At 30.7% G+C, this 20,970-nt stretch overlaps 1 protein-coding gene across 1 annotated transcript in view; it reads right to left on the reverse strand.

Moving 5' to 3' along the window:
• Positions 1 to 2,473: 2,473 nt before the first annotated feature.
• Positions 2,474 to 20,970, reverse strand: part of LOC142329885 (UNC93-like protein MFSD11) — a 101,352-nt gene continuing 82,855 nt past the window's right edge. The window contains exons 5-7 of the mRNA XM_075374782.1: positions 14,335 to 14,460; positions 12,118 to 12,422; positions 2,474 to 3,805 (exon numbers count right to left, since the gene is read on the reverse strand). Coding sequence (XP_075230897.1) covers positions 3,659 to 3,805; positions 12,118 to 12,422; positions 14,335 to 14,460 — 578 coding nt within the window. The 3' untranslated portion in view covers positions 2,474 to 3,658. The remainder of the gene's footprint in view (positions 3,806 to 12,117; positions 12,423 to 14,334; positions 14,461 to 20,970) is intronic.

Genomic DNA, 20,970 nt, shown 5'->3' on the forward strand with positions numbered 1-20,970 from the left:
TTTTCTGTTCATGAACTGATGATGATGCTGATGTTAAAGAAACCTAGACCTCTCCGGTTATTAAAATCACATAGGCGTTATTTAGATGAAAGCTATCTTAAGTTCAAATGAAGTTCACAGAAAAATTACCATATCAACAGTACCTGAGAAGGCAGAAAAATTTATATCAAAAGATTGAAAGTGGTTTTTAATTAAAAAGTGTTTTGTGCTTTAACACAATTGATGAACAACTCCGTTTTTTCCCTATAAAAATTTGATAACCATAGGTTTAGAATTAAATATAAGTTTCAAATCTCTGACTCACCTTTCATACATCCCAACCCCTTACGGGAAGACACCAACCTAGTGACCCCGTTCATAGCCCTGTTAGGCTTTAACAGGAGTCGTCTATCGCCCTCTGGCTTTTTACATCTCATAGTATTAAGTCTGGCCTCACTGGGATACCACCGAAGTAAATGCCTCGGTGATTTATTAACTCAGCTTTTCCCTTCGCTGTAGGCCTCGTCTGGACATCTTGAATATCCTACATCATATCCCTCTGAACTAACTAACCGAGCTCGCAGAAGCGCGAACCCCGCACCTAGTTCTACCTATTATGAGCGAATTTCGTGAATGTCTCGTAATTCGTGGCAAAATAAGCACAACATACCACCAATAATGTTGATCGCAAAAACGAAATTTAGTCCTAGTTCCATTAGTGAACTCAACTTTAGATCAAACCCCAGAAACCTTACATACAGCAATAATCAAGACATGGTAAAATATATACAGGGTGTCCCATATAAAACACAACCCATCATCAATCACTCATCCATGAAATTTCAAAAGTCAAGCTTACTCCCCTACTCGTTACTGAAATGGACTCGTCCAACATCTGAACATCGCGGCGACGCAGTAGAACACTACCGATAGTAACAACAATGCAATCATAACGTTCAGTGTATTCCTAGAGACAAGATGGTGTTTTCGCTAGATGAACGTGTTTTCATTGTTGAGTCGTACTTCAGTATGAAATCAGTGGTTGCAGTGCAAGATTTGTTTCATCATAAGTACCCAGATAAACCAGCTCCTAACAAAACATCAGTATTAAGGTTAGTCGCAAAATTTAGAGAGACCGGTTCTGTTAATAACAAGGAACACAAAAGATCTGGGTCAGTGTTGAATACAGATACAGACACAGAAAGCAAAGACCGATTACTCGCCTCGCCAAATAAATCGATCGGACGTTTGTCTGCTGAAATTAATTTGTCTAAATCAACTGTTCATTGGGCGACCAAACAATTACAATTACGACCTTATCGTATTCAAACGGTTCATCGACTTCTTGAGCCCGACAAAGAAAAACGGCTACAATATTGTCAACGGTTCCGTCGATTTCTGCGTGAGGGAATTAATGTTATGGATTCGTTATTTTTCACAGATGAAGTACGGTTTCATTTGGATGGCTACGTAAACAGCCAAAACAGTAGAATTTGGAGTGCTGAAAATCCCCACGTTTATCATGAAAAACAATTACACTAGCAGAAGTTGGGCGTGGGTGTGCAATATCATGGAAGAAAATAATCAGTCCTACTTTTTTTCGAGTACACCATTAATGCAGAACGATATCAGGATATTTTATTTCAGTTCATTGCACTCTTGGAAGAGGAAGACAGACAATGCTGGCTACAACATGATGGTGCGACATCGCACTACGCAGGTTCAACTTCTGATTTCGTTGAAGAATTCTTTGGTAATCGCGTTATCGGTCGAGGCTTGTAGCCACCAAGATCTCCAGATTTGACTGCGGCGGATTTTTTTCTATGGGGTTACCTCAAAGAAAAAGCCTATAGCAACAAACCACAAACACTTGAACAATTGAAAGTCAATATTGAACAAGCTGTATTAAATATCCACCCACAAACTTTGAAAAAAGTTGCAAGAAACGCTGTAAAAAGAATTTAAGCTTGTATTCAAGAAGATGGCGGCCACTTCCAACATGTACTCTAAATGTAAGATAATGGATGGTAATAATAAAAATTACATTTACATTTACACATGCCTTTTTATTATTTCAATATCTACCAATATAAGGTTGGGTTGTGATTTATGGGACATCCTGTATATATAAGCACTTTATGGCGAGCCACATCCTAAGTTGTAATTTTTCTTTTTTTATTTGCTTTTTAAGTTCTTTATCAAATCACACAGCACACCCAATACAATACTATGTAACCTGGCCAGCCAATGTTACATAACTCTAATTATGAAAAAATAATGTAAGCATCATCCCATTTACTCTGTAATTCTGTGTTTGGGTGGATCAAGTATTTCATTATAAAAATACAATATAATGGTACAGAGGGATGGGTCTTAAAAGTATTGACTTTAGAAAAAAACAATGATGTATATGTGTGTGTAAAGTATGAATTAGGAAATGTATTCATGAAATTTCAGTTATTTATTTTTAGATGCACATAATAATATAGATATATAAAACATTAATAAATAAAAATATATTTTTAACAATAACAATAATGGTAATAAATTGTGTTTTAGTACATTAATATTGTATAATAAAAAAACTGCATGTATAAAATATATTTACAAAATACATAATAAAACATTTACATATAAACAACACAAAAAAGGAAAAAAATCATTAAATTACAATTTTAAGTTATACAAAAATGTACATATTCTAAAATATTTCTATATAATATATAAAAAGTAGGTAATCATATTACTTGTTTAAACATTAAAAATAGATTCAATATTTTAATAAATTTTGATAATATGTTATATACAGATATGTATACAATATCTAAAAATACAGTACAGCATTAGATATCAGAATATATTTGTACTCTCTATAAAATAATTATTTAAAAATTAATTTATTATTTTCATTATTTAACCAACATACACTCAAATATTTCTTCCTTTTTATATATAAAATTTAAATTATAACATTTAAAAAGTTTTTATACATTTTTTGAAAAATAAAAAATGCCAATTAAACAAATAAAGCTTACAGTGAACAAACAATCCTTAGAATTAATAGAAGATATTAACAAAATTAAAAATTCTTGTATGTAATGTATTGACATATCATTAATAATGATCAGCTGAAAAACAGGCGAGACATTTAACATCTAATATAATCATACAAAACTTACCATTAAAATACATGAATGATTTAATTCAAAGGAAAGAAAAGCTGTTTAAAAATGCTTAAAATAAAATTAATCTATTTTGTTATGCTCAAATTATTACATATATGTAATTTTAAAATCTACACTAATATTTTAATAAATGTTTTCGATTGTAATATGATTTTTATTTCGTACTCATAAAACTTGCTGAACAGTATTAAATTATATAATTTTAAACATCACCTTTTTTAAGATTTTATTTTATTTTAAAACTAACACAGCTTATACAATCATATTGCAGTATTTTTTGCTTGAATATACAAACTTTTGTTGCTCTCCTATTTTTCCAAGTATTCCAGATGCCTTACTGTACATTTAGATGCAATTTCATATGGTAATAGTGATATCACTTGGATGTGTTGAACATCACATTCAATAAAAACTGATAAAAAAGTTTAAAATAATTTCACAAAGTTATGGTGATGATGTTTTACCACAGTAAAATACGCATGAACCTAATATATTTATTCAGCATGCTCAATCCGCCTGGTTCTTAATTCAACAACAATAAATGAGCCGCTGCCTAATATAACAAATATAAATAATATCACTAACTGTGGATATAACCCTATTCTTGAGGTATATAAAAAAGCGATGGCACATGATACAGACTGAAACAAAAACAAGAATAAAAATACAGAAATCAAAATTATTTTAAATAATATAATACATGTGGCTAGTTACAGAGCTAATCTACCACTTAGCTGGGAAGCTGGAACCCTGGTCTGTGGTAAATGCAAGTCCACCTAAAATAACCAGACACTAATGTATGGCTCATTAGAATAACCGAGTAGACATACTTCACACTTCTTTTTGGCTAACTGTAGACAAATTTAGATTATAGCATGCTAAAATCTAAGGTTCACATGTTGATATGAGACACAAATTATTCATGAAAATGGTATTGCTGCTTGCAAAAGTAATGAACACCTCATGCCAAGCTTATACAAGGTGAGAAGAAAAACTGGATTGCCATGAAATTGATTTACTAAGTGATCTGACAAAGCAGGAAATTATAAACTTAAAAACTGAAAGTGGGAGCTCTTAAAAGATCTGTTTAACACTAAAAAAAAACATCCATCTTAATTAACCCATCGGGTTAATCTAGCAGTGAAGACATCTTCCCAAATCAGCAAATTTGGAAGTCGAGAGTTCCAGCATTCAAATCCTAATAAAGGCAGCTAATTTTATATAGATTTGAATACTAGATTGTGGATACCGGTGTTATTTGGTGGTTGGGTTAACCACACATTTAAGGAATGGTCCAACTGAGACTGTACAAGATTACACTTCATTTACACTCATACATATCATCCTCATTCATCCTCTGAACTAATACCTGAATGGTAATTCCTGGAGGCTAAAAAGGAAAAAGAAAGTAGTTAGTTATTATAGGAGTCTTCATTGCACAGCAGGAATCCAAGCTATGGTTCTAGTATTGTTTGACCATTCTATTCAACTACTGTTGAAACTAGATTTAAAGTTTCATCACTATAAAATCATGAAATAGCAAATTGTTGAAATAGGTTGCGTTAATACCAAAAACTTTTAAGGAAATCCTTGTAATTATCAGTGATCAAACCTTTGTCCTGATACATGATTTCAAATAATGGACCACAGAATGTTCATGAGAAATTCATTCAAGTCCTCTTTACAGACTCTGAAATACAATTTGGTACAAAATATCAAAGGCCCAACATTTTTAAAAGGATAGAAATGCAGTAATTTTTCAACCTATAGCATTGACAAGTTGTGTAATTAAATTCCACCTGTACTTATAATGATCTGTGAAAATGGTGTGGTAGGAAGATGGTGAAACTGTCCACATAGCATGAGCATTGATAAAATTTTATTTGCACTAACTTTCATGGACATCATTTCTCAATGCAGCATCTTGTGATTTGCAGTTATTTTTTATGGACTTAAAGCATTCATGTATTTTTACAAGCCCTTAATAACCAAAATCTGAAGTATAGGAAATTGCAATGATTCTTTGGACATGCTTGAATAACTGATGCAAAACTTGAACAAAACATTTTTAAGAATGCATTAAAAGAGATAAGAGGCATCATCTTAAAAAAAAAAAAAAAAAAAAACAATTTTGAGGTAGATTTAACTTTTGTAAACCAAGTGGAATAATTTTAAAATAATAAAGAGTTCTATACTTAAAAAAATTCACTGTATGAATTTATTTTATACTGAAAAATATCTGGTTTTCCAGCTACATCTTGTAAAAATGTTTACATATAAACTGGTGTTTTTACTGCCTTTTTTATTACTGAATATACTGTCTGCATACCGGTACACTAGCTTCCAAATGCAGGTGTTATTCATCATTCATCCCTACTAGCAACACATTCACTCTTTATGCTACTAAAGAACTGTAAATTAATTAATTTCAGAGAAAACAATCAGATGAGTACAAATTGAATTTCAGTTGCCTTACGTGAAACACAGCCAAAAGAAAAGTTTAATGCAAAATACGCACTATTTCTGCCAATGAATGGAAAAGTTTTAATATCTGCCAATGAATAAAAAAGTTAATATTTTTTGGCACTTTTAAGTTGTTATTTCAGCAGTATATTTGTATTACATTAAAACTGTCTCTTCAATTAAAAACATATACAATTTTTCATGAAAAATATGAATTCAAACTGATTAAAAAAAATAATAATGTTTGTCAATGAGAATATTAATAATACCTACTTTAGAATAAAATAAGAAAATCATAACCACAAAATAGATTTCATCGAAATCAATCGCAAAATAACAAAATAAAATTATTTTAATTTTTTACAATTTCTCTTAAAATTATTTTTTACATATTCACTCTTTAAAGAACCAATCATCTGGCAGTATGCCAGAAAGGTGATTAAATAATAAACTGTGTTTTAAAAATTTTAAACTAAATTATTTTTATTACTGCTAATAGTTTTTTGAACAGTGACCTTGACTATTTTGAACCTAATTTAACAAAATGAGCTCAACAACAAATTAAATTAATGAGTGAAATTAAAATTGAAAGAGTTAGAAGAAGGAGAAAAAAGCAAGGAAGAAAAAAGTATGAAGTTAGTAGATGAGGTGAAGTTTGTAAACTACAAAAGGAGAAGGGAGAAACCCTGGGACACAAATGGATAGACAGGACTCGTGTAAGAGACCTGCCACCAGGCAGAAAACCAGATTATTATGACGATAATTAGTAAACTTATAGTAAAGATGAAATAGATTCATTGATGGTAGTAGGAGAAGCTTTTGGTGTTGTCAAAAATAATCTTACTGTAAAAAGATTTTTCAAAGGACTTTGGACATACTGATTTATGAGTGCCAGGAAATACTACAACCAAAACCCAAATTTGTTTTCAATTTTTTTCATAAATATTGTCAAGAGAGAAAATAATATAAAATCTGATGTGGACACCACATAACTTCCTTATATGCCTATTAAATTATGTATATACACTTTTAGTTGCATTTCATTTGAAAGTGGGATACGATCCTCCAATTCTTTAATAAAGTGGCAGTTACACATATGCTAAAAACATTAGTTTTTATTAACATCACATATTTATACAATTATTAATCCAACAATCTTATATGAAATATTAGGATGGAGTAAAAAGTCACCTTGTTACTCGTATTACTAGATCAGTATTATTCGTATCTTCATGAGTTGCTGATTAACAAAAATTTCAGATTTCTAGTGTGTTGTATAAATAAAAGTTAATAATTGTTAAACTATTCCGTTTAGTGAACTCCTGCATACTGGTTACAAATGTCAATTTCTAGGAGAGAATAAAAACATTAAGAGAAGATGATAAATATAAAGAGGAAGAAAATGTTAAGACCAAGGAAAGAATAAAAATATTAAGAAAGTATGATGAATATAAAGAGAGAGAAAGTGTGAAAACTAGAGAATGTGTTACACAAATTAAGATCAGAAGAATTATATCAAACCAAAGAGCGATTAAATGAATGGTAACAAAAAACAAACGAAATGATGATCAACTCTGAATTAGGGAGAATATTGTCTGACAATATAGTACTAAAAGATAAGAATTTTTTCCAATTTATTAAAGATCAGGCAAGTATGCCTCAGTGTATATGTTGTTCTTGTAAGGGTCTATTTTTCAGTCACTCTGCAGTTAACTTTAATGTAGATAAAATTAAACAGAAATTCCAGAATAATTAAATAAAATTAAACTAAAAATTCCAAAAATAATATGATTCTAAATTATAATTTTCAATATTAAATAATCAGATGTTTCAACAAATCTGTTATATTTACACAGTTGTAATAATGCCTATTAAATTACAAATACAAATTTTTAAAAGCACATAAAATTTTATTTTACTAATAACTTCTAAATTTTTTTCACATTTTTTTTTGTAATTATTGAATAATTATTATTTATTGTAAAAATGTTTTAGTAATTATTAATAAATCAATATATTGAAATTAAATAGAAAAGGTTAAAAAAAAGGAGATGAAATCGAATTCGATGTGCCTTCCCATGTAAGATCCAAATATTTCATTAATTAAAATTTTATTTGGCTATAACTCTGAAACCAATGAATATAAATACTACATATATATATATATATCATTGAAAACCTCTCAATGAGGGCTTATTATTTCAGTTAAGAAAAAGTCCAAAATCCAAATTTTTTGGGGATTTTAGCCTTCTTCTTTGGACATGTTTGGTTCAGTTGATTGCAATCAAAAGGGGAGGTGCACAACTAGATGTTACAACAGTCCTAAATCCAAAATTTCAACATCCTATGGTTAATAGTTTTTGAGTTATGCGAGATATGTACATACATACATACAGACGTCATGCCAAAACTAGTCAAAATGAATTGAGGAATGATCAAAATGGTTATTTCTGTTGAAGAAACAGACAGAAAATAGTGGATGACATCAGGAGTATATCATGTTAGGAGTGTAGAGTACAAGTCCATCAGGGGTGGGCCTGGAAAGGTTTTGTTTATCATTGCATTTTTACTTGCCCTATCAAAGAAATATGAGTCGTTTAACAACTAGAGACAAATGACTGTTGAAAAATTATTTATTTAATGATAATGAAACTAATGCCACTTTTCAAATAATTCCTGGCATCATTTAGGCACTTGTTCATCTTTGTGTGAGCTTTCTTATTCCATTCATAAAGAATTATCACATTGGTGTATCAGAAAGTTTTGTACTACATTCTTGATTGCTAATTATAGCCAAACCAGGTGCCACATAAAAACTTTTTAAGAGGAACAAACAAAAAAAAATCGAATGATGCAAGATCAGATTTCCATTCCCATAGTTTAAATTTTGGCTCAAAATGATAAATCCAAGTTTAAAGAAACTATTATGTGACTAAAAAAACATCGCCTTCCATTAAAAATAACTGTTTAATTTTATACAAATGAGAATTTGGGTGTCTTTAACATCCTGAGTCGACAGTCTAAGATCCACCTTGAACATGTGTTGTAGTAATTCAGCTTATCATGGATAATAGAAAGAAAAGTGCTGATTTTTATGCATCTGTCTGTGAATAAGATCATTAATTGTGATTTTTTGATGAAACTTTGATCAACCTTCCGCTACAATGAAAATTGGTGACACTTGTTCAATCCACTTACAAAAATTTTAACACCCTTTTTATCATGCTGTTTTTAACATATCCAACTCTTATCAAAGGATGTTGTTCTTTCATGGTTTGTTCCAAGCGGAGCCGACATTTTGAAATAAACAAAAGAATTTCTGATATTTTCTGTCAGGAGTGCCAACTTAAAAATAAGATAGTTTCAGTTTATTCCGTTAAATAGTTTTCCATTGTTGCCATTTATTTGTTTAATTATTGAATAACTGTTGTACATCAGCCACCATTTATGTAACAGAATACTATGTATTATATAACAGAATATTATGTAACCGAATACACCATTTATTGACAGAATATTTTATGTAAAATTGTTTCTGCCTAATTTCGAGGAATGTTAATGTAAAATTAAAAAAAAAATTGGAAAATTCATTTGACTGGAACTATCAAAAACATTCAAAAGTAATAGGTGAAGAGTCAGACAAGTTAAAACAGGACTTCGCTTCATTTAGACAATTTCTTCTATTTTCTTCCATTTATAAGGTGAACAACCAGATAGTTGTCATCTAAGAAACATAAGCAATAGAATTCACACTGCTTCAAACTATGAAAACTTTTAATAACACTTTGAGGAAAAAATATGTGATGAGTAAAATTAAAAAAAGTTTTTAAATATAGTATAAAAAAAAATAACAGTCTTTAAATATATTATCAATAAAAAAGCAAGTACACTGCTTTGTACAGTGTAAACATGGCACTACACTGCTGGTAAAGAATAGAGTTGCAAAGGGACTCACTAATGAGTAAATTTTTAAATGGATATGAAAATCCATCCGTAAGAAAAATAAATTGCATAGGATTGTTACAAAAAAAATTACATTTATGGATTACCAACGTATAGGGAAAGAGTACAAAGGGCTCCCTCCAAAAGCAAGAAGGAATAGAAAATAGATTAAAACTTAGAAAAAATCTAGCCCAATTCAAGAATTTTAAAAGTTTTTCAAATTTTGCCCATATCATCACTAAAAATGAGGGCAAATCTGTGTGTTAGTTTAAAATTGCAATTTCAGATAAATATTCTGCTTGTGTTTATTATGGATTAAATACATGAATTAAAAAAAAGACAAAATAAATAGATTAAAAAAAGATTTAATTTAAGAGAATATGCACAAAACAATTCTGATATGTTATCTGTAATATCTGTAACAAATGTAACTAATCTAATAAAAACACTTTTGGGTAATTTTTGAAAATTTTAACTGTTAACTATTCCCACTATAAACTGACTGTCCTGAAAGTAAATATCTGATTTTCTCTCTGTCTCTTTCTGTGAGAGTGTGAGTGTGTATCAATGTTCCATTTACTAAAACATATTGCACTGCTGTAAAATGTAATCAAGTTTATATAATAGTTTATTGTAGTAATGAGGATGGATGAACAACTAACTGACAGCAATCTTCTCTCTCCAATTATTCAGCTGTAACTGTATAGAATTTCTTTATTACATATCATCTTCACCCACGATTTTACGAAGATTGTATATGCATTTCGAGTAAGAGGTTGTATGTGTACATCAAGTTCTTAAATTAGTGTAATGGTTCTAGGCAACCAGGGAGCGCTGCAGTAGATGAGTTTCTCAAAAATGGTTGGACTGACTTTGATGCAATGTTTTGCATTACATAGTTATCACCTTAGAGCAGGTTCTTAGATTAGTTTTATGGTTATAAGCCGCCAAGGGGCACTGCAGTAGATATGTTTTGTTTTTCTTTCAAAATGGCTTCGTGGGTTTTTAAAATTTTGAATTTTATCACTTGTTTATTTCCCTAGTGCTGGTTATTCTCCCCACACATAAACTGTCTTACACAATCTGTACTAATAATTTTATGAATAAATAAACACTTTCAATAAAAAATGCTCCTTTATTAACTTAATAGCAGGGAGGATACACAGTGTCACTGTCATCTGCTGACAATTAGGATGGAATCTTGTAATATCATTTCATACCGGGGCTAAAACACTGACATAGATTGCAGTATATATGGGATATTGTAAGTGTTCAGAAGTCCACGAACCCTTAGAAAGAATCAGAACCATTTCTGAATTACTCAAGAACTATAAAAGCCGATTAAGATAGATAATTAGGAATTTTCTGTATTTGCACTGTCCCAACAAGTATTTTGGAAACCAAAATACTTGTTCTTCCAGTAAGTTAAATATCACAGGGTATAGTTTTCATTCTGTGGGGTAGATGTATTTTGTTATTTATTAACTAATGATCTTAATAAGCGATTCCTCTTAAATGCTGTATTAATCATTCACTTTTACCTTTTCACATTTACTACACTTTAAATTAAAATCACAATATTGCATTTTTATAACATGAACAGACAAATTTTTTACATGGAAGAATGAAGAAGAAAAATATTATGCAAAAACCTTTATAAATATTCTTTTAAAATATTTAAAATCAGGAAAAAAAGATGACATTATCAACCCTTACACAAGTTGCCATAAAGATGATGTAAAAAAGCAGTCCCATAAATAAAACATGAAAATTTAAAATCAAATATTTTAAACGTTTTCATTTTAAAATTACTTTTGTAACTACTTATTATTTTAAAATACAATGGAATAATATTTTTTAAACATTAGAAATATTAGATGTACACAGAAACCTGCACTTCTGTATTATTGATAAAAATGTTAAAATTTTTTGTGAAAAAAATTAACAAAAATATTTATAATTATGCTTCTAGATAACTAATTTTTATTTTTCTTAATTTTTTACCGTTCATCACAGTTTACTAGTTTATATTGTTGCGTCTGATCTCCAATTGTATTATGCATGTGATTTCATCTTTCAGAGTAACTCCTGTATGGTCGTATTCAGAAAAAATACCCTACAATAAAAAAGAATCATAAAATGTATTTTCTATTGAAAATTGCTAAGAGAAAGTAGGAATTGCTGTTTAAAAAAGTAAAGTCGGGGCATTAGAAAAACTGGAAGTGAATTGAAAAATGAAATAACTTAATTTCAATGCTTAGGGAAAAATAAGTGAAGTTCCCAATTTAAAGCTTTTTGTATCTCTTACAACTTGGAGGAACCACTTAAAATAAACACCTCTATGTAAAATCTAATCATTAAATTAAATCACTGTAATTTAATTTCAGATGAAAATCATCACTAAAGGGAGAATCTTCCTGCAGCTGAGTCTGCAGAAACATGATAATATGTTTGTGTAGTGGTAAGGGTTTTGATTTATGACTTCTTGATTTACTTTACATGTAACCAGTAGAAGTAACAGTTAAAAATAATAAAAGAAAAAACTTACCTGAGTAAATTTGAATATAGCAAATGCAGGAGCACTGTTGTCAGAATATACGCCTCCTAACAATGATATAACTTGAGTATTGAAACAGCTATCACCAAATCCCAATAGAAAACTGCATAGGATTGCTAACCACGCCAGAGAAGGAATAATTGCTTTATCATCAGTTTCACCCAAAGGTGAAGCGTTTGGTAAATTAAGACCGATACAAATAAAAGAAATGATATGTATTATGAATCCTAATATAACAATAGGGCTACGTCCCCAGCGAATAGTCTTTGAACCAAGAATACCAAATAGAACTCCACCTGAAAAAATGAAAAACAATAAAATATTTATATTATAATTTTAAATCATTAAAAATTACTAATTAAAAAAAATTTATAAGAAACAATGAATGGTATGGATGAAGTCCTATGCAAGAACTACCGCATGAAATTAAACAAGAACAAAAAGAAAGTAATGATATGTAGTAGAAATAATGTAGATATATCACTGAATATAAAAATAGGAAGAGAAAAGATTACAGAGATAGAAGAATTTTGTTATTTGGAAAGTATAATTCATAAAGATGGACGAAGCAGGAGCGATATAAAATGCCAAATAGCACAGGTGAAATGAGCCTTCAGTCAGAAACATAATTTGTTTACATCAAAAATTAATTTAAACTTCAGGAAAGCATTTTTGAAAGTATATGTTTGGAGCGTAGCTTTATATAAGTGAAACGTGGACAATCAGAGTACCTGAGAAGAAAAGATTAGAAGCTTTTATAATGTGGTGCTATAGGAGAATGCTAAAAAGATGGGTGGATAAAGTGACAAATGAAGAGGTGTTGTGGCAAATCAATAAAGAAAGAACCATTTGGAAAAATATAGTTAAAAGAAGAGACAGAGTTACATGCATATTAAAGCATCCTGGAATAGTCACTTTAATAATGGAGGGACAGGTAGAAGGGAAAAATTGTGCAGGCAGACAATGTTTGGAATATGTAAAACAAATTGTTAGGGATGTTGGATGTAGGACTGGCACTAGATACAGGATCTTGGAGAGCAGCACCAAATCAGTCAAATGATTAAAGAAAAAATAAAATTAAAAAAGCAACATACATTCAGGTTTAACCTTTTTGGAGATTGAACTGAAAACGGAATTACTCATAAGTACAGATGGTGACGTTACAGTCAGTTGACGTGTACTTACAAGATCCCTTGTGTATAATCTGATGCAAATAAGTAAGCTCTCCTTAGTTTATCCCATCCTATGCAGCAGAAATATTTGTTTACAGGAAATGTTTAATGTTAAATAAATCTAGATTAATATGGCCGTTATTTTCTTACAAAATACAGCAAAAAAATTTTTTCCAGATATACTTAAATTTTTTCGTTTCAGTATCTATCAACTCAAAAAAATGTTGAATTAGTGGTTGGACTGATGGCTTGAAATGTTGAATGTCAGCTTGAATCATCTACATTCCAAATTGCTGAAAGCTGTGTTTCTGGCAATCCACATTTAAGTAAATGGCCAAAACTATAATCTGATCAACAATTTAGACAAGCCATGCCCTATCAAAATTACAAGGACAATGCTTTAAACACCTCGAAACTTCAAGCAGCTCTTATATCTCTTCATAAAATTAAGCCGTCTGGCCAATCTTTTACAGCATTTTGAAGTTTGTATTCATCATCATCAAAATGCTACAACAAAAAACACTTGGTGCCGAGTGTGGGCTGTAAGGTGATGATCAAAAATGTCCCACTGAAATTGTTTCAGAAGTTCTTGAGTTTTTCAAGCACTGTGAGGATGAGTGTTATCATGCAAGAAAAATAACACCAGATGACAACATACAACGACATTTGTTCTGAATGGCTTGCCTAAGTTTCTTCAAAGTTTCACAATAGACTGCTGAAGTAGCTGCTTGCATCGCAGCACTTCGATGATGATTATGACAAACTTCAAAATGCCGTGGAAGGTTGACTCGGTACCCAGGTGGCTGAATTCTATGAAGGTGTGCAAATGCTTGAATTTAAATGGCAACTATGTTGAGAAATCAAATGATGTATTTTTGAATAGGAACAAAAAAAATAAGAAAAAAGTTCCTAAAAATGCACTTACTATCTGTGAACAACCACAAGTTATAATATATACATACATTACACTTAATTTAATTATTAGATGTATAATTATACATTTTTTTCTAGTAAATTATGTAAAATTTCAACTTGCCAATAATTTCACCAGCTCCAACAAATATTCCAGATAATCCAACTAATTCCTTATTACCAGTTCCTAACTGTTGGGTAAAACCTATGCTAGCACTGTATACGCCACTAAAAAATGTAAGCTCCAGCCCTGGAATAAGTAATAGATTAATACTAATTATCAGTAAAATTGAAAATTAAGTAACCTTTGAGTTTTACATGAAATGCATTCATGCATTCCATGGTAAAGTAATATAACATGAAGTATTCAAATTTTTAACATCAGCCTTTATGTTAACATATTAAAGTTAATATTAACTTCAACAAAACTCTGTTATGTAAGGTACTCCAATTCAATAAATGGAGTACCAATTTTGAGTCTTCATGACAAAAGTATAAATAGTATCACAATTTTAAGAGTTTATAAAAATATCATACAGTACACAGATATTTAATGCACTATTTTAACCCACTTGAGACAAGAATACCAAGACAGACAAATAATGTCTTTACTTCCATCACTGATATAAGAGTTGTCTTATTAATGACATCGCTGCTGATCATGCAAAAACAAGCTTTGCAGTCCTCTTACAATCTAAAATTAATGAAATGTTAATATTAATTCATACAACATTTGAATATTTAACCCTTTTGAGAACCAAGCTTCTAATTGGTAAATGATCATTACTAATGCATATAATATCCAACTTGTAGGCAATTATAATTTTTTCATTACATTACCTACAGGAAATTTCTATATCACACATTTATGATACAAAAGTCACTAATGTCTTCACAGGGAAAAAATCCCCAACATTTAATTTTATCTTACTGTAATTAAATATTTAAAATTTTATATATACAGGGGTCATCAAAAAAGGCTAAAGTAATTTTTTAAAAATCATATCTCCCTATGTAATCAAGATAAAGTATTAATTGGAACTGCAAAACAATAGGGATATAATACATTTTTTTTAGATGTGACTGGCCGAGACCTTGAACCAATGCGGACAACAGCACAACACACAAGCTTCTGCACTACTCAGTCAGTGCAATGGTGACAGTACAGCAGAGAGCAATGTGTTTTGTGGTTAGTGGAGTATAAGTCAGTTATAACTGTTCAACAAACTTTCTGGCAAGTTTGTGGCAATGATCCCCTCATGTAAACAGTATTAGATGTTGGTACAAACAGTTTACAGAATCTGGCAAAGTGGATGTGAAAAAGACCCCAGATAATCCAAAAACAAGTGACGTTGAGCATAAACGCCAAAGTTGTTTAAGAAGTCCTAAAAAATTAATTTCTAGGTGAAATTTACCGTCAGGAATTTCAAAGATAACTATTTAAAATGTGTTGCACAAGCGTTTATGCCTTCACGCTTAAAAAATTCAGCTTAAACATCAAACTAAACCTACAAATTGTCCTAAATGTGTCAAATTTGTAAGTAAAATGCTTAATAATATTGACGATGAAACATTTTTAAAATGTGTTATATTTATAGATGAAGCGACTTTCTGTCAGTGGTCGTGTCAACCAGCATAACTGTAAAATATGGGGATCTCAGCAACCCAATGTAATTATTAAGTATGTCAAAGATTCCCCAAAAATAAACATGTTTTGTAGTCCGACTGTCTGTTTGAGATTTGATGTCTGATCATATGGTTGGCCCATTCTGTTTTCCTGAGCCTATTATCACAAGAGGTAATAAATTGTAATAAAACTGTACGTTTTCACACAAGTTGACCAAATTGAACAAGAAACTAAAGTTGCTGTAATGTTTTAACAAGCTGATGCACCACCACACTTTAGCCTAGGTGTTTGATGTGCTCTCAATGAAAGATTTCCTAATCATCAGATTGATTGGGCCAGTCGTGTGCTTTGGCCTCCAAGAAGTTCAGATCTGACACCCTTAAGATGTTTTAGATGTTTTTCTATAGGGATACATTAAAAATATTGTCTACACTGAAAAAATCAGGGATGTACAACATTAAGAGAATCAAATACTGCTGCTACTGCCACAGTTGCACATGCAATGATCCAGTGGACATGGGCAGAAGCCGATTATCAGATGGATGTTTGCAGAGCAACCAACAGACCTCATATTGAAACATTCTAAGGTATATAAAAAGACTTTTTGAGTTTGTGGATTTTAAAATAAAAATACTCATTTGATTATCTCTAGTAGTTTCTGAGAAACAATTTTTTTAAATTGCTGCAACCTTTGTTGACGAACTGCATATATCAAAGGTGCACAGGTTTATGACACTGCACACAGGCAAAACATGATAACTGAATATGTAGATGTCATGGCCATCTAAGTATCGGCTTTAACTCTACAACAAAATAATGAGAAAGATTAATACATAAAATAATTTTCCTAAAGTGCAACTTATTTGCCCGTATGTTGGTTACTATGAACAAAACAACTGAAGATAATAAAGCTTTGTTCATTTTCTTCTGTGACTGGATTAAAAATCATAACCAATTTTATTAGTTTAGCTTCTTCAAATCAAAACAATACAATTTCTTTCAAAACAGTGTACTTGTTTTGAAATATTTTTTCCATAAAATTTTTATGGAAATAAAAATATTAAAATAAAATATTAATAATATAAAATAAAATATTAAAATAATATTTATAAAATATTAATAGGTGCGACACATCTATAAACATAATACCATGGTAAATTAATATAACATTAAGTATTCAAACGTTTTAACATTAGCCTTTATGTTAACATATTAACTTCAATAAAATTCCAATCTTTAACATCAAAATTGGATCATAACACTAAGACTATGGAAGGAGAAATTGTCAAATCAAAGGTTTCCAACATTCAAAGAATTTCTTAACACAAGACAACTTCTAGAAAACATTAACATAGTCACTTTGAACACCCAAGTGAAAACTTGGGTATTTTAAGAGACATAATGTTAGTTATTCTACGTCTAATTACAATCAATGTTCACATTCTGTAATTCAAATCATTACTTACATCCATATAAATAATTTTTAACTTTTCCATTAATGACAGTAAAGCCTTTTTGTAAAAAAACAATAATTGTTTGTGTAAGGGCCATTCTAATAATCAATGCTATTCCAACAATCTATGTAAAATTTGTGTAAAGAAACATAATACACTTATTCATATGAGCAAATTTAATGATTCTAAAGTACAGGGTGTTCCATATAAAACGCAACCCCCCTTATATTGTTAGGTATTGAAATAATAAAAAGTCATGTGTAAATGTAATTTTTATTATTACCATCCATTACCTTGCATTTAGAGTAAATGTTGGAAGTGGCCGCCATCTTCTTGAATACAAGCTTCAATTCTTTTTACAGCGTTTCTTGCAACTTTTTTCAAAGTTTGTGGGTGGATATTTAATACAGCTTGTTCAATATTGACTTTCAATTGTTCAAGTGTTTGTGGTTTGTTGCTATAGGCTTTTTCTTTGAGGTAACCCCATAGAAAAAAATCCGCCGCAGTCAAATCTGGAGATCTTGGTGGCTACAAGCCTCGACCGATAACGCGATTACCAAAGAATTCCTCAACGAAATCAGAAGTTGAACCTGCGTAGTGCGATGTCGCACCGTCATGTTGTAGCCAGCATTGTCTGTCTTTCTCTTCCAAGAGTGCAATGAACTGAAATAAAATATCCTGATATCGTTCTGCATTAATGGTGTACTCGAAAAAAAGTAGGACTGATTATTTTCTTCCATGATATTGCACACCCACGCCCAACTTCTGCTAGTGTAATTGTTTTTCGTGATAAACGTGGGGATTTTCAGCACTCCAAATTCTACTGTTTTGGCTGTTTACGTAGCCATCCAAATGAAACTGTGCTTCATCTGTGAAAAATAACGAATCCATAACATTAATTCCCTCACGCAGAAATCGACGGAACCGTTGACAATATTGTAGCCGTTTTTCTTTGTCGGGCTTAAGAAGTTGATGAACCATTTGAATGCGATAAGGTCATAATTGTAATTGTTTGGTCGCTCGATGAACAGTTGATTTAGACAAATTAATTTCAGCAGGCAAACGTCTGATTGATTTATTTGGCAAGGCGAGTAATCGGTCTTTGATTTCAGTGACTGTATCTGTATTCAACACTGATGCAGATCTTTTGTGTTCCTTGTTATTAACAGAACCAGTCTCTCTAAATTTTGCGACTAACCTTAATACTGATGTTTTGTTAGGAGCTGGTTTATCTGGGTACTTATGGTGAAACAAATCTTACACTGCAACCGCTGATTTCGTACTGAAGTACGACTCAACAATGCAAACACGTTCATCTAGCGAAAACACCATCTTGTCTCTAGCAATACACTGAACGTTATGATTGCATTGTTGTTACTATCGGTAGTGTTATACTGCGTCGCCGCGATGTTCAGATGTTGGACGAGTCCATTTCAGTAACGAGTAGGGGAGTAAGCTTGACTTTTGAAATTTCATGGATGAGTTATTGATGGGTTGCGTTTTATATGGGATACCCTGTAGAAGATAATAAGTCTGAAATTAATACTTATTGTTTACCTAAGAATCAGTCACAGAGAAAAATTGATTGAGGCTCAATCATATGTATCATGTGTTGGTGATGTAATAAAGAAAAAATAACATGTACAATACAGATTATTTATTCATAATTTATTTATATTTCATATTTGTAATATGAAATATATAAACATTATTTATGAATGTTTTCATTTAAGTATTGTAAAATGAATCAGTGACATCAGAATTAATAAAAAATTTTAATATTCATGTTAAAACATTTTAACTTTTTTTTTTAATTTTAAAATGTTTCTTTTTACAATACTTAAATGAAACACTCACGTTAATATGTTTTATAAATATTGTATTTCATATCACATTGTTGAATGTAGTATTTCATATCACATTGTTGAATGTAAATAAATTACGAATGAAATTATATATAAATAGATCTATATTGTACATGTTATTAAATGTACTGAACAATAGAATTAATGAATAAAATAAATTATAAATAAATAAAGCTATCAGTTGTTGATAGACTAACTGAATTACTTGTTTGTTGAATAAACATGAAATTATAAATGTAACTATGTATAAAAATACTTCTGTATTGTACATGTTACTAAATGTACTGAAAAACAGAAATAATGAATATATATATCATAAATAAAACTATTAGCTGTTGATAGACTTACTGAATTACATGTTTTATGCATTTATAGATAAAGAAAAAATCTGAGAAGAAAGAGACGAGACATAATTGTAAATATGAAAAAACACATGAGCTGGACACCATTCTGCCTGCCAAAAATCAGAATGATATTTTTTTTTGTAATATTAAATGAAATATGATCTAAAATAATGAGAACTAATATAAATATTACACAAAGTTACATAAACAAAAATACATATAGTAAACAAAATATTGGACGAAATGATTCCGGAACCGATTTAAACTTTCTCCATACTTAAAATCTCAATTAAAAAAATCGGTTTGCGCCTCCACGTTGGTTCGTCTGGATAACCAGTTAGAAACGTGGAAGATTTCTACTGGTGAACTAAATCGGAATCACCTCTCTGGATCACATCTAGAGTTGTAACTCGGGAATTTATTCCCACCCAAGGCTGACTTGCCTTTGAAAGTCAAATATGGAAGGTCTTTTAAGAAAAAATCCACCATCTGGTAAATACCAGAGAAGGCTGCACTCGGATCCGGTGGGCAGCTGCTTAAAAGATAACAATGAATCGGAGCGTTTGGAAACACCCAAAAACAACACAACTTCAAAATTGAGGATAAGACACAAGCAAATAAACTACATTGCCACTCACAACATTAATTCTCTAACTCAACCCGGCAAACTAAAAACTCTAACAGACATAATGGACAAACAAAATATCCTAATCGCAGGACTTCAAGAAATGAGAAACACCGATCGAGAGCCGTTTGAATCTCAGGGTTACAGAATTTACAAAGGAATCCCCGGGAAACGTGTGATGAAGAATTGCCCACAGTACGGAACAGGATTTGCAATCAATCTTAAAATAATTGACTCAGTCGTAGAATTTAAGTCTTACTCCCCCAGGATTTCAACCTTAACCCTAAAATCAGCCAATAAATTCTACACCATAATAAATGTCCATGCTCCCACCAATGACAAAAACAATCTTAAAAAAGATAGAGAAGAGATGGACAAATTCTGGGAACTTCTTGACCAAACTGCAAACAACATAAATAAGACCCACACGAAGATTTTAATAGGGGACTTTAATGCCCAACTTGGTAAAGAACGAAGATATCGTGATATTATCGGAAAATGGCCTGCCCAAAAGAAAACTAACAAGAACGGCCAAAGACTTGTCGAATTTTGCAGAAACCATAATATGATCTCAAAATCCACCTATTTTATGAGAAAACCAAACAAATTGAAGACTTGGAAACACCCAGATTGGAAAAAAGGAGAATGGCAACTGGATCATGTTTGCATGGACCGGAATTATCACAAGGAAATTTATAATGTAAAAGTCTTGAGAGGAACAGATACTGGATCGAACCATTACTTAATTAAAGTTAAAATAAAATTCACCCCGCATAAAAAGAAAAAATCCCAACCTAAAAACAAAAGAGCTTATGATCCACATAAATTAATAAACAATGCCATCT

This window comes from Lycorma delicatula, chromosome 9 (genome assembly GCF_047948215.1).
Source record: "Lycorma delicatula isolate Av1 chromosome 9, ASM4794821v1, whole genome shotgun sequence".
Classification (NCBI taxonomy): Eukaryota; Metazoa; Arthropoda; class Insecta; order Hemiptera; family Fulgoridae; genus Lycorma; species Lycorma delicatula.